The sequence below is a fragment of the Rhinolophus hipposideros genome (genome assembly GCF_964194185.1).
Source record: "Rhinolophus hipposideros genome assembly, chromosome: 13".
NCBI classification, from domain to species: Eukaryota; Metazoa; Chordata; class Mammalia; order Chiroptera; family Rhinolophidae; genus Rhinolophus; species Rhinolophus hipposideros.
In genome coordinates this window covers 17,761,953-17,780,358 of record NC_138059.1, presented here as the reverse complement: position 1 = coordinate 17,780,358, position 18,406 = coordinate 17,761,953, and the positions used below count along the sequence as shown (strand labels likewise).

The 18,406-nt window shown below is 38.1% G+C and overlaps 1 protein-coding gene across 1 annotated transcript in view; it reads right to left on the bottom strand.

Moving 5' to 3' along the window:
* EIF3H (eukaryotic translation initiation factor 3 subunit H) overlaps window positions 1-18,406 on the bottom strand; it is a 92,590-nt gene that overhangs the window by 12,150 nt on the left and 62,034 nt on the right. Inside the window, exons 3-5 of the mRNA XM_081070950.1 lie at window positions 4,824-4,991; window positions 3,181-3,280; window positions 1,819-1,968 (exon numbers count right to left, since the gene is read on the bottom strand). Coding sequence (XP_080927076.1) covers window positions 1,819-1,968; window positions 3,181-3,280; window positions 4,824-4,991 — 418 coding nt within the window. The remainder of the gene's footprint in view (window positions 1-1,818; window positions 1,969-3,180; window positions 3,281-4,823; window positions 4,992-18,406) is intronic.

Here is an 18,406-nt window from a genome sequence, read left to right as displayed (position 1 = left end):
GATTACCATCATCATGCTATTAGAGTTATAAATTAAAAACTGAAATGAACAAAGCTTTTAAAATATTATTATCAATTTGGGTCAATGAGATAATAGTCCATTAGTATAAGCATTGCTTCAAGGTTGTTTCATGTTTTTTCTCCCAACAGAACACCAATTTACCCTTTAAATAACTTAACATGGAAAGCAAAGGGCCTCTCTTCCTATTTTACATAAAATACAGAGGATAAAAACTATAATAAAATATTTGTCTAGATCTTAGTAGCTATGGCGAACTGGGAACGTTTTCTTGGCTATTATAACAAATGCTTTGGACAAACAGACATTGTAGGCTAGCTCACAGGTAATGCTAAAGCACAGAAGGGCTATATGTGTTTTGTATGCTCAATAAAGGAAGCTTGGGAAAAGCTGAAGACATAAATTAAATAAGCAAAAGCTTTCGCATAGTAAATTTAAAATTAGTATATAACAAAATACTTAATTCATCAAATTGTAACCTTGCATGCTGAAAAGGTTCTCAGCTCAAAGCTTTAAATACAGGTGTGCCAAGTGTGTTTGTAAAAGCAATAAAGAAAAATATGACCTTCTAAAAGGGACAAATTAAAGGACTATCATGAATATATGTTTTTAGTCAAACAGTACACTCTTTGATGCCAAATCAGCCTCGCAACCTAGCTGTCTCACTTAGCACTGTTTACTATCCAGTTTCCATCTTCTGCCCCAGTACAGACTTTCTAGTGGCCTCCGGTGGATTCCTGCAATGAAAGGTGGCACTTCAAACACAAGTTCTTCTCCATCCAAGAGCATGGAGAAGAACACTGGGCTCTCTGGTCCTTCTGAGTTTATCCCACTTGTCTTACAGCAAAGCATCTTATATTTTTCTGTGGTACAAGCTTCTATCTGGGATAACTGGAAATTTGACAAGTAACTGAGCTTCTGTTCCAAACTGATCGCTGAAGAAAACACACCTTGTTTCTTTTAGCCATTCAACAAATGCCCATTGATTGACTACCTATTCTGTCCATTTAATTTCATTCTACAGGTCTGCTATTAGCCTTTTCCCACCACAGAACAATCATGAATACCAAACTCTAAGGGCACTGAAGAGGAGCTATATACACAACTTTGTTAACATTTCTGTGAAGAGAAATAAATGAGGGGAAAAGAAACATTAATTCTATAAAAGAAACAATCTGTTTTGGAACATTTTAGTCAGCATTTTACCAATATAATAAATAATATCTTAGCAACTAGATAGCCAAAGCAGTCACAGTGGAGGAAATTACGTCACCACTGTCTCAGATAGCAAAAGCCAGTGCCAGGTCCAGAAAATTCTAATTTTAGTTGAAACTTCAAACTGGAAGCTTTCTACTAATGAAGTCTGCATCTGAACAAGGGCAAGTGTCTCCGGTAAAACAAAAAAAGTACTTTTGGTTTTCTCCCGAGCATTATTAAATATCCAGACATAATACCAACAAGCCTCCAAGGATAGTGTCCAATAAATAAAGAGCCAAAAAAAAAAAACCCCTCCCACATGGGCATATACCTTATCAGAACAAAAATGATACAGCAAAGGCAGCAGAGGGTTCTTAGATTAGGAGCTAATTAGGATTCAAACACTGTTTCACTTTATCAGGTTGGCGTTTTTCCTGGGATCTGAGCAAGGGAGGACAAGTACTACATGTTGTTACATATGTCTTGGTAACCTCAAAATGTGCTTAAGTAATTTTCTTCTTGTTTCATAGGTTAAAGTCTAAGTAAAGGAATCTTTTAGAGAAAGAGATAAAAAGGGACTTTTCATTAGGCAGGGCCACTTACCTGCTAGCAAGACTGAGCAATTCATGTTTATCTGCTACAGCTGACTTCTTCTCAAGCTCCCACATTAGGACATTGATCAGATGTGAATTTTTAATTACAATCGGCACTTCTTCAAACATGTGCTCAAAGGTGATACTTCCCTTTTTCAATCTGTGAAGCATGTTAAAAATACTTCAGTCTGGTGGTCAGAAGTAAATGTTAAATTGACTATTTCATACATTTTCCCTAATTACAGGCCCTCTCTCGGATATTTGTTTGTTTCATTAGCACTCTAAAAAAGGGAGAGAATGAGTTTTACAATCAAGCATAAGTCAAGTGATTTGAATAACTTTGAAAATGATCCAAGTTTGAGCTAGAAGCCTAGAAAATAAGATTCTTGGCAAAAGAAACTATTCTTTCTTTGTAATCAGGTATCTTGAACATTTCAGTGATACTAACATGTAAGTATCACAGGAAGTTATGCTATATAATCTGTATCTAAACCCTTTAAAATAAATAGCTAGAAAAGGTAAATACTGAAGTTCTTAGAAAGTTAATTTAAAAAGCCCACTGAACTGAAGAGATTAACAACTAGTAGACTACTACTCACAGAATATTCCATTGGTTCCAAACACAGCAAGAATGCAACTTCTCTGTAGTTTAGTTATACACCATACCCAGAAATTTATCAGTTAGCTTTTCTTTTTAAATTCCTTGCACCTTAATTGCTTTAGGAGCCAAATGGGAAACTAGCAATGAACTGTATGTCTACCCTACATTAAGTCAAAAACACCACCTTTAAATAAGAAATAAAAATTCCTATAATGAATAGAAAATGAAAGAATTCTGAATATTTCTTTAAAATTTTAAAGTAAGTATTCCAATGGCATTGTGTAGGGTCACAAACCAGCTTTATTGATTAATTCTCTGCATACTTGTTACCCATAAAATTTCCAGTGAGCCACATCCCCTACGGAATCCTTAAAATGTTTCTTTCCCAGCCCCCTCCCCACGAAACAGGAGCTCAGAAAGTAAGACACACAGCTGACAAAAGTACTGACAGAGCTTACAATCTGAGAGCCCATGATCATTCGTTCCATGTCCATTATTTAATCATGTATTTTTTCAAATCCAGTAGCTGACTAATTCCCACTCTCCCTGAATTCACCCTTGGTGAGAACAGATGAGACGTTCCATAACGAATAGCTTAAATGGAAAAGGAGGGATCCAGTGGTACTTGGCCACGCAGAAAACTCCTACCGTCCACATGGCAAAAGCATTACCACACCACCACCGAGTATTCAATAAACGTGGCAAGCTAAAATCTTAAAAGAAAAACACCCAGTCCTTTACCACATGCCTTACTGGCCCCCAAACACTTACGCTTCAGGAGAAAAATCCTTCTCTTTACAAACTTCCATCAGTTTAGGAGTCAGTCTGTATGCCTTCAGTGAGAGAGACCCTTGGGCAGTTTTTATGGGATCTCAAATAAGGAAAAGAGAAAGAAATTACTAAGAATTTTGTCACTGCCAGTGCTTAAATGGCACTGGTTCTAGGCACATGCTGTTACTTAGCATACAACCTTGGCAAAATGAAGATCAAAATAAATAACCGGAACACAGTTTGAAGCAGATTCAAGCCAGTACAGCAAACAGTAACTGAAAATGGAGGAACCTATCATTCTACGTATAACAGGTAGAATAACTTCCTCCCTAAAGTAAAAGCAGAAGATTCAAAGTACAGTTATTTCCAAATCTATTCCTCAGCCAGAATCAGTAATCTTGATTAAAATGAAATATATCATATGTTCTATACATCTTACATACATCTGGTATAACTAGAAGGAAAATACCGACGAATATTATTAAATAGGAAAACTCACTGCATGCACTTGTGCAGCTCTTCAGTCGGCTAATGTAAATGAACAGCCCTGCAAACAAAATTTATCCATCCTAATAATCACTGTTCAAATTTCTTAGTTAAAATAAATTTAAAAACAAAGCCATTAAAGTCAAAGTGCTATCACAAAAGTGTCTTTTTAGTTTCAGAGAAACTCATTTTGTCCAAACTAACTACTTAAACACTCCCCACTAAGGGAGCTTAGCACTTGCTGCATGATAACGGCTCCGGCATGCCAATATTCACCTAAAACCTGTGTTAACATTCATGTTGTCTGAAACTTAACACAGTGAAACTTTTCGCAATAGGTGATAAAATGAAAACCAAAATAGATTGAAACAAGTGGAAAATTCATCAAGGTCTGATGATGCAATGTTTCCAGCCAATATAAGTACACTTTAACAACTTGTTCTTTACTGTAATCCAATTGTTAACATACTGAAACAATTTTGGGGCAGCTCATAAGATTGATCGTATTCATTAGTATTTTTTCTGACAGATACTCAGGACGTTACATTTACTTCTCAGCTGGAAACTATATGCAAGTCTGCCAGATATGGCAAACTGTGAGTGTGTGGGGAGGGGGAAGGCTATAAAGCTGTTAAATTGCCTACAGTTCTGATACAGCACAGAACATCTGGTCTGGAGAGCTTGAGGAAACACCATTAAATAGGCCGAAAAGAAAAAAATCTTTGTGCTAAGAAACAGTCCAGGTTTTGTACGCTGCTGTCAGAGGTATAAAAAAAAAAAAAAAAAACTTGGCACACTGCGTTATGATTGGTCAGTCACGTACAGAGCCAGACACTCTAGCAATCCGGGTTTGTTAGACATCTGGTCTAGTTCCACCAGCCCCTTCAAATGAGGGAGGGGAGATGGAGGAATAAAAATGAAGCAGCTACTCCAGCATTCCAAAATGTACACATCAGGGCTCTGATAGCAAGAAAAATAAACAGAAAGAAGGAAACCCTGTCTAGACTTAGCTGCTGCTGAGGCTGCTGCAGAAACAGGGTTGGTATTTACATGAGAAGGCCTGCCAGGCTGCTCTTAAGAGGCAAAAAGACAGAAAGCAAAAATAGTAGGAATAATATTAAGGGAAGAAAAGAATAATAAAGGAAACTCCTACAAACCGTAAATGAGAACGACAGATTCTTCAATGGCATGCTGGTAACTGAACTGAGAATCGAGGAGCGCCCGGGTGACGAACGAGCCGTAGTATGTGGACTGGTACCAGCCCACGTGGAGATGGTCGATGTTTACATGGCGAAGGCTTCGCATCATTTCCATCTGATACTGGACTAGATGATGGGGAGGAGGGGATATAACAGAAATTAATGATACCACCAATAGTAAACACAATCTTTCTGGAAACACACTTCTGCACAACTATTTATTAGCTAAAGGGAACAGGTTTCCGGATTTAAAATTCATTCAGCTCACATACAAAGAAAATAACATTAAGTTTTCAAGTCATTTCAAATCACTAAGGCTTTCCTTTGTTTCATTAGCAAAAAAATATTTTGTAAAGAAGGTATTAAAAACACAATAACAATACCTCGTTCTAAACAAGGAATTATTTATTAAATGTAGTTTCCACTCCCCTTCTTAAAACCCTAAAAATAATAAATATTTAAGAAAAAAAGTTGTGTAATTACTAAACTGGTAGTTAAGAAATTTCATTTGAATTAATAAGTGAGAATTGTTATCAGTGTCTTCTTCAACAGTCTTTAGAACTGAGACGTTAAAACCATCAAAAAAACTAATGGGAAAACAATTAACTACCACATTATTTAAATATGAACAGAATACAAGCTGTAGCTGATTTAAAATATAAGAATTCATTTTTGCCTTCATCTGGTGCCCCCTGCTGCATATGCTAAATTTAAAAAAGAATTATTTTTTCTTGTCTCTGTGTCGCTTTGTGTTAAGTAATACGTAATATTTTTTTCATTAGAACAGAGTTTTATTTTAATCTCCATGTATGGAATAAAAACGTTGGATGACTTTTACTTTTGTAAAATTAATGACTATAATGTGCATTATTAAAGCAGCATCTCTAGAAAAATAGATGCAAACTGACAATAAAACATTTAAAAAAGCAATATAGCCCGATAATGAGTAGCAATTATGTGATACAGGACAAAATTTTATAGTCAACATAATATTCAAGCTATTTCTATTATAATGAATGCTAACTATGTTGAGTAAACATATTTTCTTAACTCGGAATCTAACCACTTCATTTTTAAAACTCAATCAGGTTTGAACAAAAGTTGTTATATGTCTGTCACTTCCTGGGTTATAGCACCATAGTTTTACAAAGCAAGACAAGATTCAGGAACATAAAGTAAAAAAGAACCTTCCTCAGATGGACAAGGTCTTATTTTGCAACACTTTTAGCAGGTAAAGAAATTACAAATCGGTTTATTCCAAGAAAGGTTCTATTTCTCATGATAAAAAATGGCAGTCAACTCATCATCTACTCAAAAATTATATGTGTGTTTTTTTTTAATTTTTCCTTTTATACATAATATGATGGCCCCAAGAAGCAGCATAGAATTAACATGATAATCTTATGTCAATTATCTTTTATCTTAAATTTGTGTCTCTTTAGCACATGAAATCCCAGCTAGTTGTAAGGTTCATAGCAACTGCACAAATTTGGGACAAAACCAGTGATGTAGTCTCTTACTGCTTTAAAATTCCATAACCCTCTAAAGTAAAATCACTGATTTGGCTAATGAAGTTTAATCAAATTTAACTTACAAATGAAAAGTTTCAATACTACAAGTAAAGAGTCAGACTAAAATGATCATTTATTTTAAAGGGATAAAGAAGCGATGGGAAGAGATTACCAAGCAACTGACAGTACAAATACAGTTTTATAGAACAATTTTTTTAAAAATCCATACTACCAAAACATCTGTTAATGTACTGTTTAGCTATAATATAAGCAGGGGTTAGATTCTATCAACTTGCAGGAGTAGGAAAGAAGACTTGGAATCCAGAGATCTAGGTTCTCATGCCAGCTCTGAGATTTCTCCCGTGGGGAATCTTGCTGTCCAGTTAATGAGCCTTCCCTGACGCTCAGCTTGCCCATCTCCTAAAAGATCTGAGAGCTCATCCCAGACAAAATGCCATGACTGCACATTGTTCATCAGATATGCTAATTATAAGTAATGATTTTTCTATAAACTAAAGCAGGGCCTCCAGCATGCATTAATACTGAACAAAACAATATATTTGTCTGAAAATATTCTGTAAGCTTATTAAGTCTCCCTTTCAATAGCCTGAAAATAGCAAATTTTAGGAGAGCATTTTCAGGATGCAGGCGGTAAAAACAACAACTCTATAATCGGTAGCAAACCTCCAAATTCCCTCTTCATCCAGAGTCTCACCTCCTTTACAGCCCCCTGGGTAAGGACAAGAATTAAAATGAAGTGTTTCGATTAGGGAAGAGACTGAGGGATCTGAGGCCTGTCGTCCTGTGGAGTTAGCACTGCTCCAACTTATTGATTTCTGGGGATAAGGACACAGAAGTACAGAGATGCGCTGCTACATTATTGGGACTGAGGGGGCCACCTGCATTTTCCTCTTCTACAACTTAGAAAATCATGACACCCATCTTTTGCAAGACTGTAATAAAAACTTTGTTTTTAAGGTCGTAAGAGTTTTCACAAGACCTAAATACTATAGATGAATATAGTATAAAAATGTAACTGTTGAGGGGTGGCCCGTTAGCTCAATTGGTTAGAGCGTGGTGCTGATAGCACCGAGGTTACTGGTTCAATCCCCACATGGGCCACTAGGAGCTGTGCCCTCCTTAAAAAAAAAAAATTAAGTATTAAGATCAATGGCAGGTAAGTTGATAAAATTGCTTTTGAAAATCTACAGCACACTGGAATTTCACTATTACACACAAAAAAATATGTGCTGGGCCTATTTTATGTGAAATTTCCAGATATTCTCTATCTTGGTTTGGACTTACCACCTCAATTTTAAAAATTAAAAAACAAACAAACAAAAAACCCCACAACTTAACAAAAAAAGAAAGTCCTCTTGGAGACATCACACACAGAAAGAAAGGATTTATGAGGATTGATCTGTGAGAAGATAAACATGGGTCCTCACCAGGACGACTCTTACGTGAGGCTCCAGTAAATGCATGGTTTGAGAGGTCACTTTGATTTAATAAAATTTCCTTACAAGTGATATTTTTTCTATTATACACAAGCCGAGCTACAAGAAACAACTCACAAACAGCTAGTGAACTGCTTTATCTCTGCAGACTTTTAGGTCTGAGTCCTCTTCCTAATGTTGACAGGGACGTGTGACCCTTGTCTCCCTGCACCCACGCAGGTTTTCCTCCTCCTCCAACACACGTTTTCAAAAAGCACAAAATCAAAACCCTGCAAAAGCTATGTAGAGATAAGAAATGCAGAGCAAAACCTGCTCCCAGAAGCCACCGTTAATCAACAGAGCTGAGCCGTCACACCAGCTGACACCTATTTACCCCTCTGGCCTACGGAAGAGACAGGGGAAAAATCATGAAATGGTGACATGCCAATAAATTTTACACACGAAATAAGGAACCGTCATTCCAGATTCTAATCGCCAGGGCAAACGCCATTGCTTTTGTGGCTATGCTAGTCTCTCTCAGGAGTTACACTGTGGGAGGTAGGGAAGGAAGGAGGGGAAGAGGCTCCAGAAGTGGCAGTGAGGATGCTGTGCCCCGCCCAGCCCAGAGGCTCTGCCCCAGGGGGAGGTAGAGCTCTGCCTTCTCTCGCACAGGTCCAGCCCGACTTCCCTGGGTCGGATTTTTAACTGGAGGATGTAAAAGATGCGGCTAGACAGAGATAGGGTTCACTCCTATCTAGGGAGCGCCTCACACCTCAGAACAAAGAAAATCACTTCAAAAGAAATAAAAGGGAAAAAGAAGGAAAAGAGAAAATGAGGCTCCTTGCTACAAAGTACCTTTTCGTATTGCTGAGTTAATGTTGATCAATGAAGAAATCCCACTTACAGGCAACTTTGGAGAGTTGGTCCAGGGTTAGACACACTTTCCTTTTTGTTCTAAAGTTATACTTAACAGAAGCCCAAGCAGCAATTGAACCAATCGTATTCAGTTAATGGCTAAATAATCTTGGGGAATTTCCCAAAGATGACTAGCAAAGGGAAGAAAATATTTGGAGAGGGGACTATTTTAAAATGTATGATAATATCCACCAGAAGGGCTCAGAATTGTGTAGGGAAAAGTTTGGGGAAGAACCTTTTAAACATTCTTAGTTTAAAAAGCCAATACCCTATCAACTGAGAAAACAGTGAACAGCAAATGAATTTCAAAGACAAATCGGAAGTTACAACTAAACTGACTCAAATTTCTAATACAAAAGCTACACTTAGACGCAACGGAGATGGTGCTACAAAATTTGGAAGAATTATAAAAATAAGCTGAGGTTTTAGAAATCTCTTTCACCTCTACAATTGTCTTCATTAGCTAAGCCCCTCCCAAGCAAAGGAGAGCCTGGTTTACAACACTAAACAACTGCGTGGAGTCTGGCATCGGTATAATCATATTCACTTTTTCCAGATACCCTCTTTGCAAAACAGTCCACTGTAAATTGCCTAGAGCTAAAACTGTCTTAACGAAGGCTGGCTGTCCAGTGACAATTCTTTTCAAAACATCCACATTTGTTGGGCTTTCTCTTGTTTTATCTTCAAATATGAAAACACTGAGAAGAATGTTTTTTTTTATCTAAATGCGACACCTGGAGCTGCACTGCCAAACAGCCACACAGGAGTCGGAGATGGGAGCTCTGAAGACCACTGGGAAGGGCAATGGGTGAGAAGAAGCTCTTCAGTTCAGCACAGTCATAACCAGCATTCTTTTCCCCTTCAATTCCTTACCCTTGTTTTAAAAATTATCTTTTCCATTTTATTATTTTAAGTGAGCCCTCATGAAACACAATTTCTCACTAAAAAACAGGAACAAAGAATCGCCACAGTTTAGTGAGGCTGGGATGAGCAGAAAGTGGAAAGTTAAAGCTGTAGCATACTCTTACAACTCAACCTCTGTTGGTCAGATTAAGAGGGAAAACGTGGTTTACAGATGTCAAACTAGGCAACTCTTAAAGGACAAAGTAACCTAATTTAAAATTTAAAAATTAAAAACAAATTAATTTAATGAGCCTATTGTCTTATTTAATGACTTAATATTGTATCAAATAAACCCAAATTATTTTAAAATATTTATAAAATTGTATTAAAATATACACAGCTAGTATAGCCGGGGGGGGGGGGAATGTAGAGCTGAGCCCCAGGAAAGAAAGAGTACTTAGTAAGCACTTAGTGTGTCAGATTTCCTGCTAAGTGGGCTTCATGTGTTACCTGACTTTAGTCCTCACAATAACTCTAACAAGCTAATCGCGATTACTGAAATCCTTTTAGAAAAGCTATTCACCACAGCTTGTAAAGAGGCAGGACTCAATTTGACTTCAGACTCTCTGACTCCAAAGCCCACGCAACCACCCATTTATAGAATTTCTTCTCTTCGTATTGGTAAAATGTAAATTATTTCTAAATCAATAAAGCATAACACAGAGATACAACAGAAACATACACAACTTCTAGGTTTTCAGAAACCACAGCCTGCGCATGTCTGATCACTAGATTAACCAATAATTTAACTCTACCAGTAGATTTTATGTGATAAAACTACCTTCAAAGATTTTAAAATGTCAAAGTCGATGATTATCACAAATATGTAATCAAACTCCTAAAACACTGCATTCTATCTTACTATTTGAAACTTATGCCAAGACTACTTTGTAACTAAGAACTGGCTCAGATCAAAGATGACTCGTACAAACACATCAAGTAAGGGAACAGAGACCAGATCTAGTACATGTTCTTTGCAGCAAAGAAACAAACTAGGCCCCATCTAGAGATGGCTTTAAAAGCAAACACACAAACAAAACTCCACAGCTCTGAAACAAATCAATGATTTCAACAAACAGGACAGGGAAGTGAAACACATCAGACGCTCCTGTCTGTCACAGCACCAGGGCTAACCTAAGCAGGGCTGTTAAGAAAAGAATGACAAGTGCCTCCCAGCAGCGGTGGGACACCAGTAAGCGAGGGAAGGCAGGACACTGTGAAGGCAACGCCCCGTTATTGAACAAGACAAACTACTCTGCTTTCCTGTTCGTATCGGATTTTCTGCCAAGCTGCACATACGTTTCAGGCAATGTTCAAAGCTAGTAACAGATGTAGATTTAAGCAAACAGAATGTGCATTTGGGGGGGAAAATTAAATAAGAGTCTTCTTTCGGCGGAGTGCACATTTCTTAAAACTTCCATATTCCCTTCGCCCCGTCTGTATCACATATTCATTCTTTTCTCAATTAATACATCTGTTATTAAGGCCGCCCTGGTGTCTGCCTAAGAATTATGGTAGCAGTTCAATTTTTCACAATAAAGTGCCCAATATAAATTCTACTCTAGAAATTAACCTATTCCATTTAAGTAAGAGTAACAAAAATACTGCCTTTCTTAATCTTACAGAAATATTTTTTTAAATAGTTCATTTGTCCTGAGTGGTTTAATTTCTTCTTTAAAATGTTTATGAATTCTGATAAATAATCTCTTCTGAATACCAACTGGGAATAAGGGATTTGGGGGGTGACGTTGTCACTCCATCTTCTAAAACCAGTAAGACTTTTGAAAATTATTGGAAATGGGGTTTTTTGAAAAGTTTTAATGTACCTCAAGAAGTCTTCTATGAAATAAACTGGACTCTTCAGAAATTAATCTATACAAACTGTAACAAATTCATATTGTTATCTTCTTACCCAAATCATGAAACACAGCCAAGAGACCCTGTTTCTTGAGATTATGAGAATTTGAAATACATATACATGTATGGCCTTGGTCATGAAAACACATAAGAGCATGACAGAGAACAGCTACTAAGTTAACTGTACTATGCCATTTGAGATGTTTATACAAAGGAAATGAATTCACCGTAACAGGACCAAGAGTTTTAGGCCCCTTACCTCTCACCACAAAGAATTCTCACTTAAAAAATAATCTACTGACCACTGCTATCGCTTGCAACAATTAAGAGCATGGTATGTTAGAAGACCAAATGAGAATTTCTGGATTTGGAAATATATATATTCCATGCTGTGTAATAAACAGGCTCTTTCATAAGGGCAGGTAACAGTCCTGTGATATTTACAGCTATATATCAGGTACTAGATTAATGCTAGCAGGTAGGTGCTTCAAGTACTCTAAAAGAACTGAATGTTTCAAAAAATGTGGTAGTTGTTAATGCTCTAGAGAAATGTTAAAATTATCAGGAAATTATATAATCTCCATCTTACCATCCATCTTATCATATTCACAGAGTATGTAAAGTAGCCTGCGTTAAAACATAAAATAGTCAGTAAAATTAGGATTCAAAAAAATATAAATTAGAATATAGGAAGTGAAACTGAAGGTGAGGCCGAAACCTGAACAAAGTGGAACAAGCCGTAGATATTTTGAGTAAAATTTATACACATTTAGCTCTGAAAAGCCTGGCAATCTAAGCAAAAAGAGAAACATGGTCATTTATATTATCCAAAGTAGGCAAGATTTTTCTCTAGTTCTTAACCTTAAAATAAAATTTCCATGTGGGGTTTCAGGAGAAAACCACTGCCTAACTTTTTGAGAAGCAGACTTTTCTATAATAGAAAAATCAATCACACTTGATTGACCTTTCCTGTAAATCTGGGTTTCTAATGTAAAACAAAAAGAGAATGGCCACACGAGTGCTTTTCATTACATGGAAAACAGTTCGGATAAGTTATCCTCATCTCCCGAAAAGAATAAAGAGCTGCCAAAATGAATTGTTTTATCCTGTAAGAAACTACCTATCAATTCAAATTCCAGTTATTAAAAAACAAACAAACAAACAAACACAGAATGGAATGCATCAGTAGTGAACACTAAATAGTCAGAACAAAGAACAAATGATGACTTTTTAGACATAGTATTTGCAGTAAACAAACAAAACTATCTCAAAAATAAATGGTCTGAAACCATGTGCTGAGCATCACCTGTGTAGGGAACCTGATAAAATTACAGTGACATCATCTTCTAAAAGGTGCCCCCTCTTCAATATGGCTGCCCAATGAGCGGCTGGTGGTGAACGCATTTCCCTCTCTAAACAAACCTTTATTTCCTCACCGAGAAAATGGTGGTCCACATGATGATGACAATTTAGAAAAACTTCCCTCCAGTCCAGATGGCTCTTGGCTTAACGAACATTTTCAGGGGGCCATCCCCTAGGTGCTGCACTCTGTAAAAGCACACACTGACTTTATCAATCACACCCTCCACGCCTACAACTTCTGTTTTCTCCCTTGGTGAGGAGCATTCTGAGTCATCAATCTGACTACTTCTCCCACACTCAGCTCAGTCATCTACCTTCTTCGGTAGCTTTCAAATTTGTTTTCTCCAAGGCAAAAATCATTTATAGTGTTGCTAAAAAAAATTAACTGGCATGGATTGAAAATGCTCATGTGTGATGCTAAGAGAAAAAGCAGAATATAAAACTATAAACTGTATAATGCCAATAAGTAAACAACCTGGGTTGTGCCTTCTTCCTAAAGAGAAAGATTGGAAAGAAATGTGCTAAAATGGTAATGGCAATAGTATTCCAGGGAGTGAGATCAAAGGTGATTTTTGTTTTCTTATTGATGTGGCACATATAATAGGAGTACGTATGGATAGGATTCTCTATTGCTGGCCAACATGCTACATTTAACATGGTTGCCAAATAATCTTTGTACCAGTGCATCTGAAGTGTTGAAACAGGGAACAGGATAGAATACCAGACTACTTAGAATCTGAAATAGCCAACCTGGCCTGAATACCATGTGCTATGCACTGACCGGGACCCAACCCAAGGCCTAGCCCCCAAGATTACGGTACTTAGAGATGGGGCCTTTGGAAATCAATAGGTTTAGCTGAGGTCATGAGGGTGGGGCCCTCAAGGGGATTAGTGTCCTCATAAGTAGAGATAACACAGAGCATGCTTCCTCTCTCCATCTGCAGGCTGTACTGAGTCCTCATGTGAAAATACAGTAAGAAGGAGGCCACGACCCAAGGATACAGCCCTCACTAGACACCAAGCCTGCTGGCACCTTGATCTTGGGCTTCCAGTCTCCAGAACTGTAAGAAATAAAGTCCTGTTGGTTAAATTACCCAGTCTATGGTATTTTGTTATGGCAGCCCAAGCTAACAAGATACCATCTTCATTACACATTAGTTGTGTAACCTACTACAAATTATCCCAGCCTAGGTCTCCTCTGTTGTACAATGGGGAGGAAAACAGTACCTACCTCATAAGGCAGTTAAGAAGATTAAATGGAATCATTCACAACTACAGCTTGGTGTACTGAATTACCTCAAGAAGAGCAACGGGTTTTCACCATCACCTATTATTTAAAAATGCTATTTATAATCCAGAGGTTATGACACTTATCTGGCTCAAAGGAAAAGGTTCTGGAGTTTGGGTTGACTAAATTGGTCCCCAAGTGTGTAAACTCCCCTTTTTTCCATCACCGTATTGGGAGTAGGGGGAAGTCAGGAAAATGGGGGAGGAGATTAGAGGTTGTGTATGTGGCTAAGAAAAGAGGTCTATGAATTTGTAACATCCACTTCATGAAACAGAATTCTTATGTACAAACATGAATATAATAAAAAAGCAATCTACCATGAAAAGGGATTACAAAAGGAAAAATATAATTCCTTAGATTTTTAAAACTAAGCTAATTATATTCAATACAATAAAGAACAGATTCAATAAAGAGACAGCTACAGAGATTAGATTTCAAGAAAAGGTAATCGTAGGTGGTCTATTATTACTGTGTATATAACAATATAATTGCTTGTACTATGTAAGTTTCTATCTCCTGATTCCATTTACAACTCTTCCAAAGAAAGGAAATAAGCTCCTGCCTTCTCCCCAAGGAGTGACTTTAAAAACAACACTGCGAATGGGGGTGAGGGTGGGAGTGGGAAGGTGGAGTGAGCAGCAGGGCCAGTGTACCTGAGGGGCTGAGTAAAGGTTAGTGGAAATACAGCCTATCCAAGTGAAGTAGCTGAACTCAATTAGATACAGCAAACAGCTTTCCCCCGTGCCATCTGTTGCTTAGTGGGATGATCCACTGTGGAACTCTCAATTGTCCAAAGGTAGTTTCCTTTACCTTCAAACACCAGGACAGACTGGATAGAAAATCAGTATTAAAGATGCCATAAGAAGAAAGCCTGAAAAGAGTATCCTTAAGTGCAACCTAAAGAAAGGAAAGTTAGCAAGAATTAAAAGTGACAAGTTATAAAAAGAAAAGGTTAAGACGGACAAATAATTTCCTGTGGATTATTTAATCAGAGAAACAGAAGTATGTGCGTAACCACACTCTCAATCCACCCTTTCTAATCCCTACCTCTTACCTTACATGCTCTGCCTTCATCTAAACTTATTTTTATAGAATAAGGAATACAGGTACCAGATCGTTTGAGAATACAGATCGTTTGAGAAAACGATCAAGCAGAAATCCTCAAGGCAGCCACAATAAATCTGAGGTTGGAAAACCTGAGGCTTGTTTTAAATGAGGCCATGCTACCTTTCCTGTTGCAATCTCCTTTTCCCCAGACCAAATGCACAGGCACTTGTGTGGAGAGAGGGTCCAAAGCTTTCACCAAGTTCTCAAAGGGCGTCGAGAGCCAAGAGAGTATCAAGTACTGAGATGCAGTGAGGAACAAGCCTACGTGGTCCTGGTGGTTTGGAACGCCTCTGTGCGCCTGTGAGGGGAAGGAGGGAGAGAGACGAGGCGCACGGCACAATCAGTCAGCTCAGACAGCCCAACTGCACAGGCATCACTCAGATCACCAAAGATACCCCATCAGCAAGAGCAAGAACGACAGGCCAAAGGTCCAGAGAAAACCCCAGTTCTCAGTGGGAGACCCAAGAGAATGTCTGCACTTTTACCCTGTCTTACCAAGACCAGAAAGTCCGCCCTGGGGAAAGCTGGATGGACGCTTCACCTAAACTACTCCGTGATCAAAACTAGTAATTCCCAAGGCAGACAAGAGAAAATACATGCCCTCACCCACAAGGTGGTATGACTGGAGCTAGTAAGCCAAGACTGCTGCAAAGGAAGGGCATGGTAATCCTAATAGAGAGAGAGAAAACCCTTCTCTATTTGAGAAGAACACAGATTTTGTGGAAAAGTTGGTCTCTAGCAAAAATGTTGCATTATAAATATATGCTTAGCACAAATCATACTCTGCTATGTCACAAATTTACCTTGGAGGTATACAGCTCTAGTCACACTAAAAACCGACCTCAAGCAACTGAGTAATCCTGTTCTCCCTTGAGGTTTTTATACAGAGAGCTCTAGAAGCCATGCCTGAGACCTGTCTACTCAGTTCTCATTACTGAGTAGTAATCTGAAGCTCCTGAATGTACTTTTCTATGGAGGCCTCTTGGATTAGAGAGGAAGAAGAAATACCAGTATGGGGGGGAGGGGTTCCAACCACTGAAAAGCAAGAAAAGTACTACAGAAGATGTTGGAAAGCTACAAAACAGACCAAATAATTCCCTCCGCAATTGGCAGGCAGGATCCTGCTGCCAGATGTTTGAAATAGAATTAACCTCTATGGACAACACGGATAAAAATAAACTGCTATTTATTCTAAATAAATAAATATCTAGGTAAGCCTAAATAACTATCTAGGGAAGGGCTATCTCTGTTTAACTTTCCTGCAACACCTCTTTCAGACTGTCGCCCCCACCACACCAAAAAAAGTGTCCCTTACTGCACTGTCCACAGATGCTGAGTCAGCAGCGTACACGGAGGCTTTTGAAAATGTGTCAAAGACAGATTAAACAACACCTACTTACAAAGCTAAGTTAAATCGGGATATTCGCAATATTTCAAAGCATCTTCAAACCAGGTAACCTCACCTTAACAACAACAAAACCCTCCTCGATCCTCAAAGGATATATAACTATTCCTCGCAGAAAAGATTACAATTGCGTTAGATAAAGGCATTACAAATGGCTTACAAATGGTTGTTCTTTATATTTGGGGGAAGAAAACTCTTAAACAGCAAATGCATACGTTCACCCCTTCACAGTCACGTGAGAAATAGTTTTTACGAGCTACAGTGCGCCAGACTTTCCAGTGCTGTCCAGCGCAGGGCGGTGGAGACAGAAAGGTTCCTGCGGCTGCCATTCCCGTGGAGAGAGGCACACAGGACACACAGGGTGACGGCCAGAATTCCTACCCAGATGCTTCGTGTTCCCCAAAGAACATACCTGGGCAATTCCATAGTCTGGGCCTTTAAAGTGAGCCAACTCTCTCTGTTAATAACAACCAGGAAATTCAAGTTGGAAGTCAAAGGCCTGGCTTCTTACCTTGCAAAATAATAATACAGGGCAAAACAGCAGCAGGTTGAGAAAACAGGAGACCTGAGCTGCAATTTTGGCTTTGCAGAGGAAACCCTCCAAACTGCCCTGAAAAATACAGTTTTAAGATCACCTAATTTTTAATTGATCTCAAGTGAAAAAATGATTTGGTTTCATGCTTATCACATGGTACTGGTGATAATAGTAAATGACAGTAAAATAGAAATGACTACCCTCGAGAGAAATCTGACAGCGTAAGAGTTAGAGCAGGAAACAGATTAAAAAAAAAAAAAAAAAACTTCCACGAATAAAATTTCATGTGTTTCTTGACTAAGTTTTGACATTCAAATCAATTATCTCTATTGTGCCTTCAGGTACTAATATTCTACCTGGATAAATGAAAACGGTCAGTTTCACTAAAAATATGGTCCCGAAACCCTAACAAGAATGGTCAGAAGAGGGGGAGCAGTAACAAGGATCACGCTCTAAGAAGTGAGGAGAGTTCTAGACTAACGAGCTTCTGTGGGCTCCTCACACATAAAACAGGCCTCAGGCTAATCCTGGAGAAGCAGAAGGAAGAGGATGAGGAGAAGGTTCAGAGGAGGTCATTAGGTTTTCCTCCCAACACATAAATTTTACATCAAACAAGCACTGGAACAGTGTCTCTCAAACTTTTACCATCATTTAATGGATATTTGGCACTCAGGAAAACCACCGATTGCAAGTTTTGAAAAGTTATCCTCTTTTAATCATACAAATAAACAATTTAGTAAATTAAAAACAAAAACAAACTTGCTGTATATCTGTAACAGAGATGACTTACATCCACCTCGAGGTTTTTGCTACAGCCTGGAGATGAATGACTTGGATCGTATACTGTGTATCTAAGAGACTTCTTATTCTATTTCTACTAAATTAGAAGCTTCTTACTTATCGATCACAAACAAAGGCAGATGATCCTACACATACACAGATGAAAGAGACTCCAAAATGATGGCGGTAACTCATTACATCTCTGTCCAAGGAACACATTTTAGCTAAAAATTAGTATTTCATTCAGGGAAATTCTGGGGATGAGAGTCTTACCTTGACTTCATTAGTCTCTGAAGCCATTCACATCCTACTGCAGTATTTAGGTGGAATGGGAACACTACGCTCTACCCAATATCATAGCCTGAATGTTAAAAATTGTAATACGTTACTCACAATACTGTAAAGCTACTCAGGATACATGTTTAGCTAAAACATGCCACTT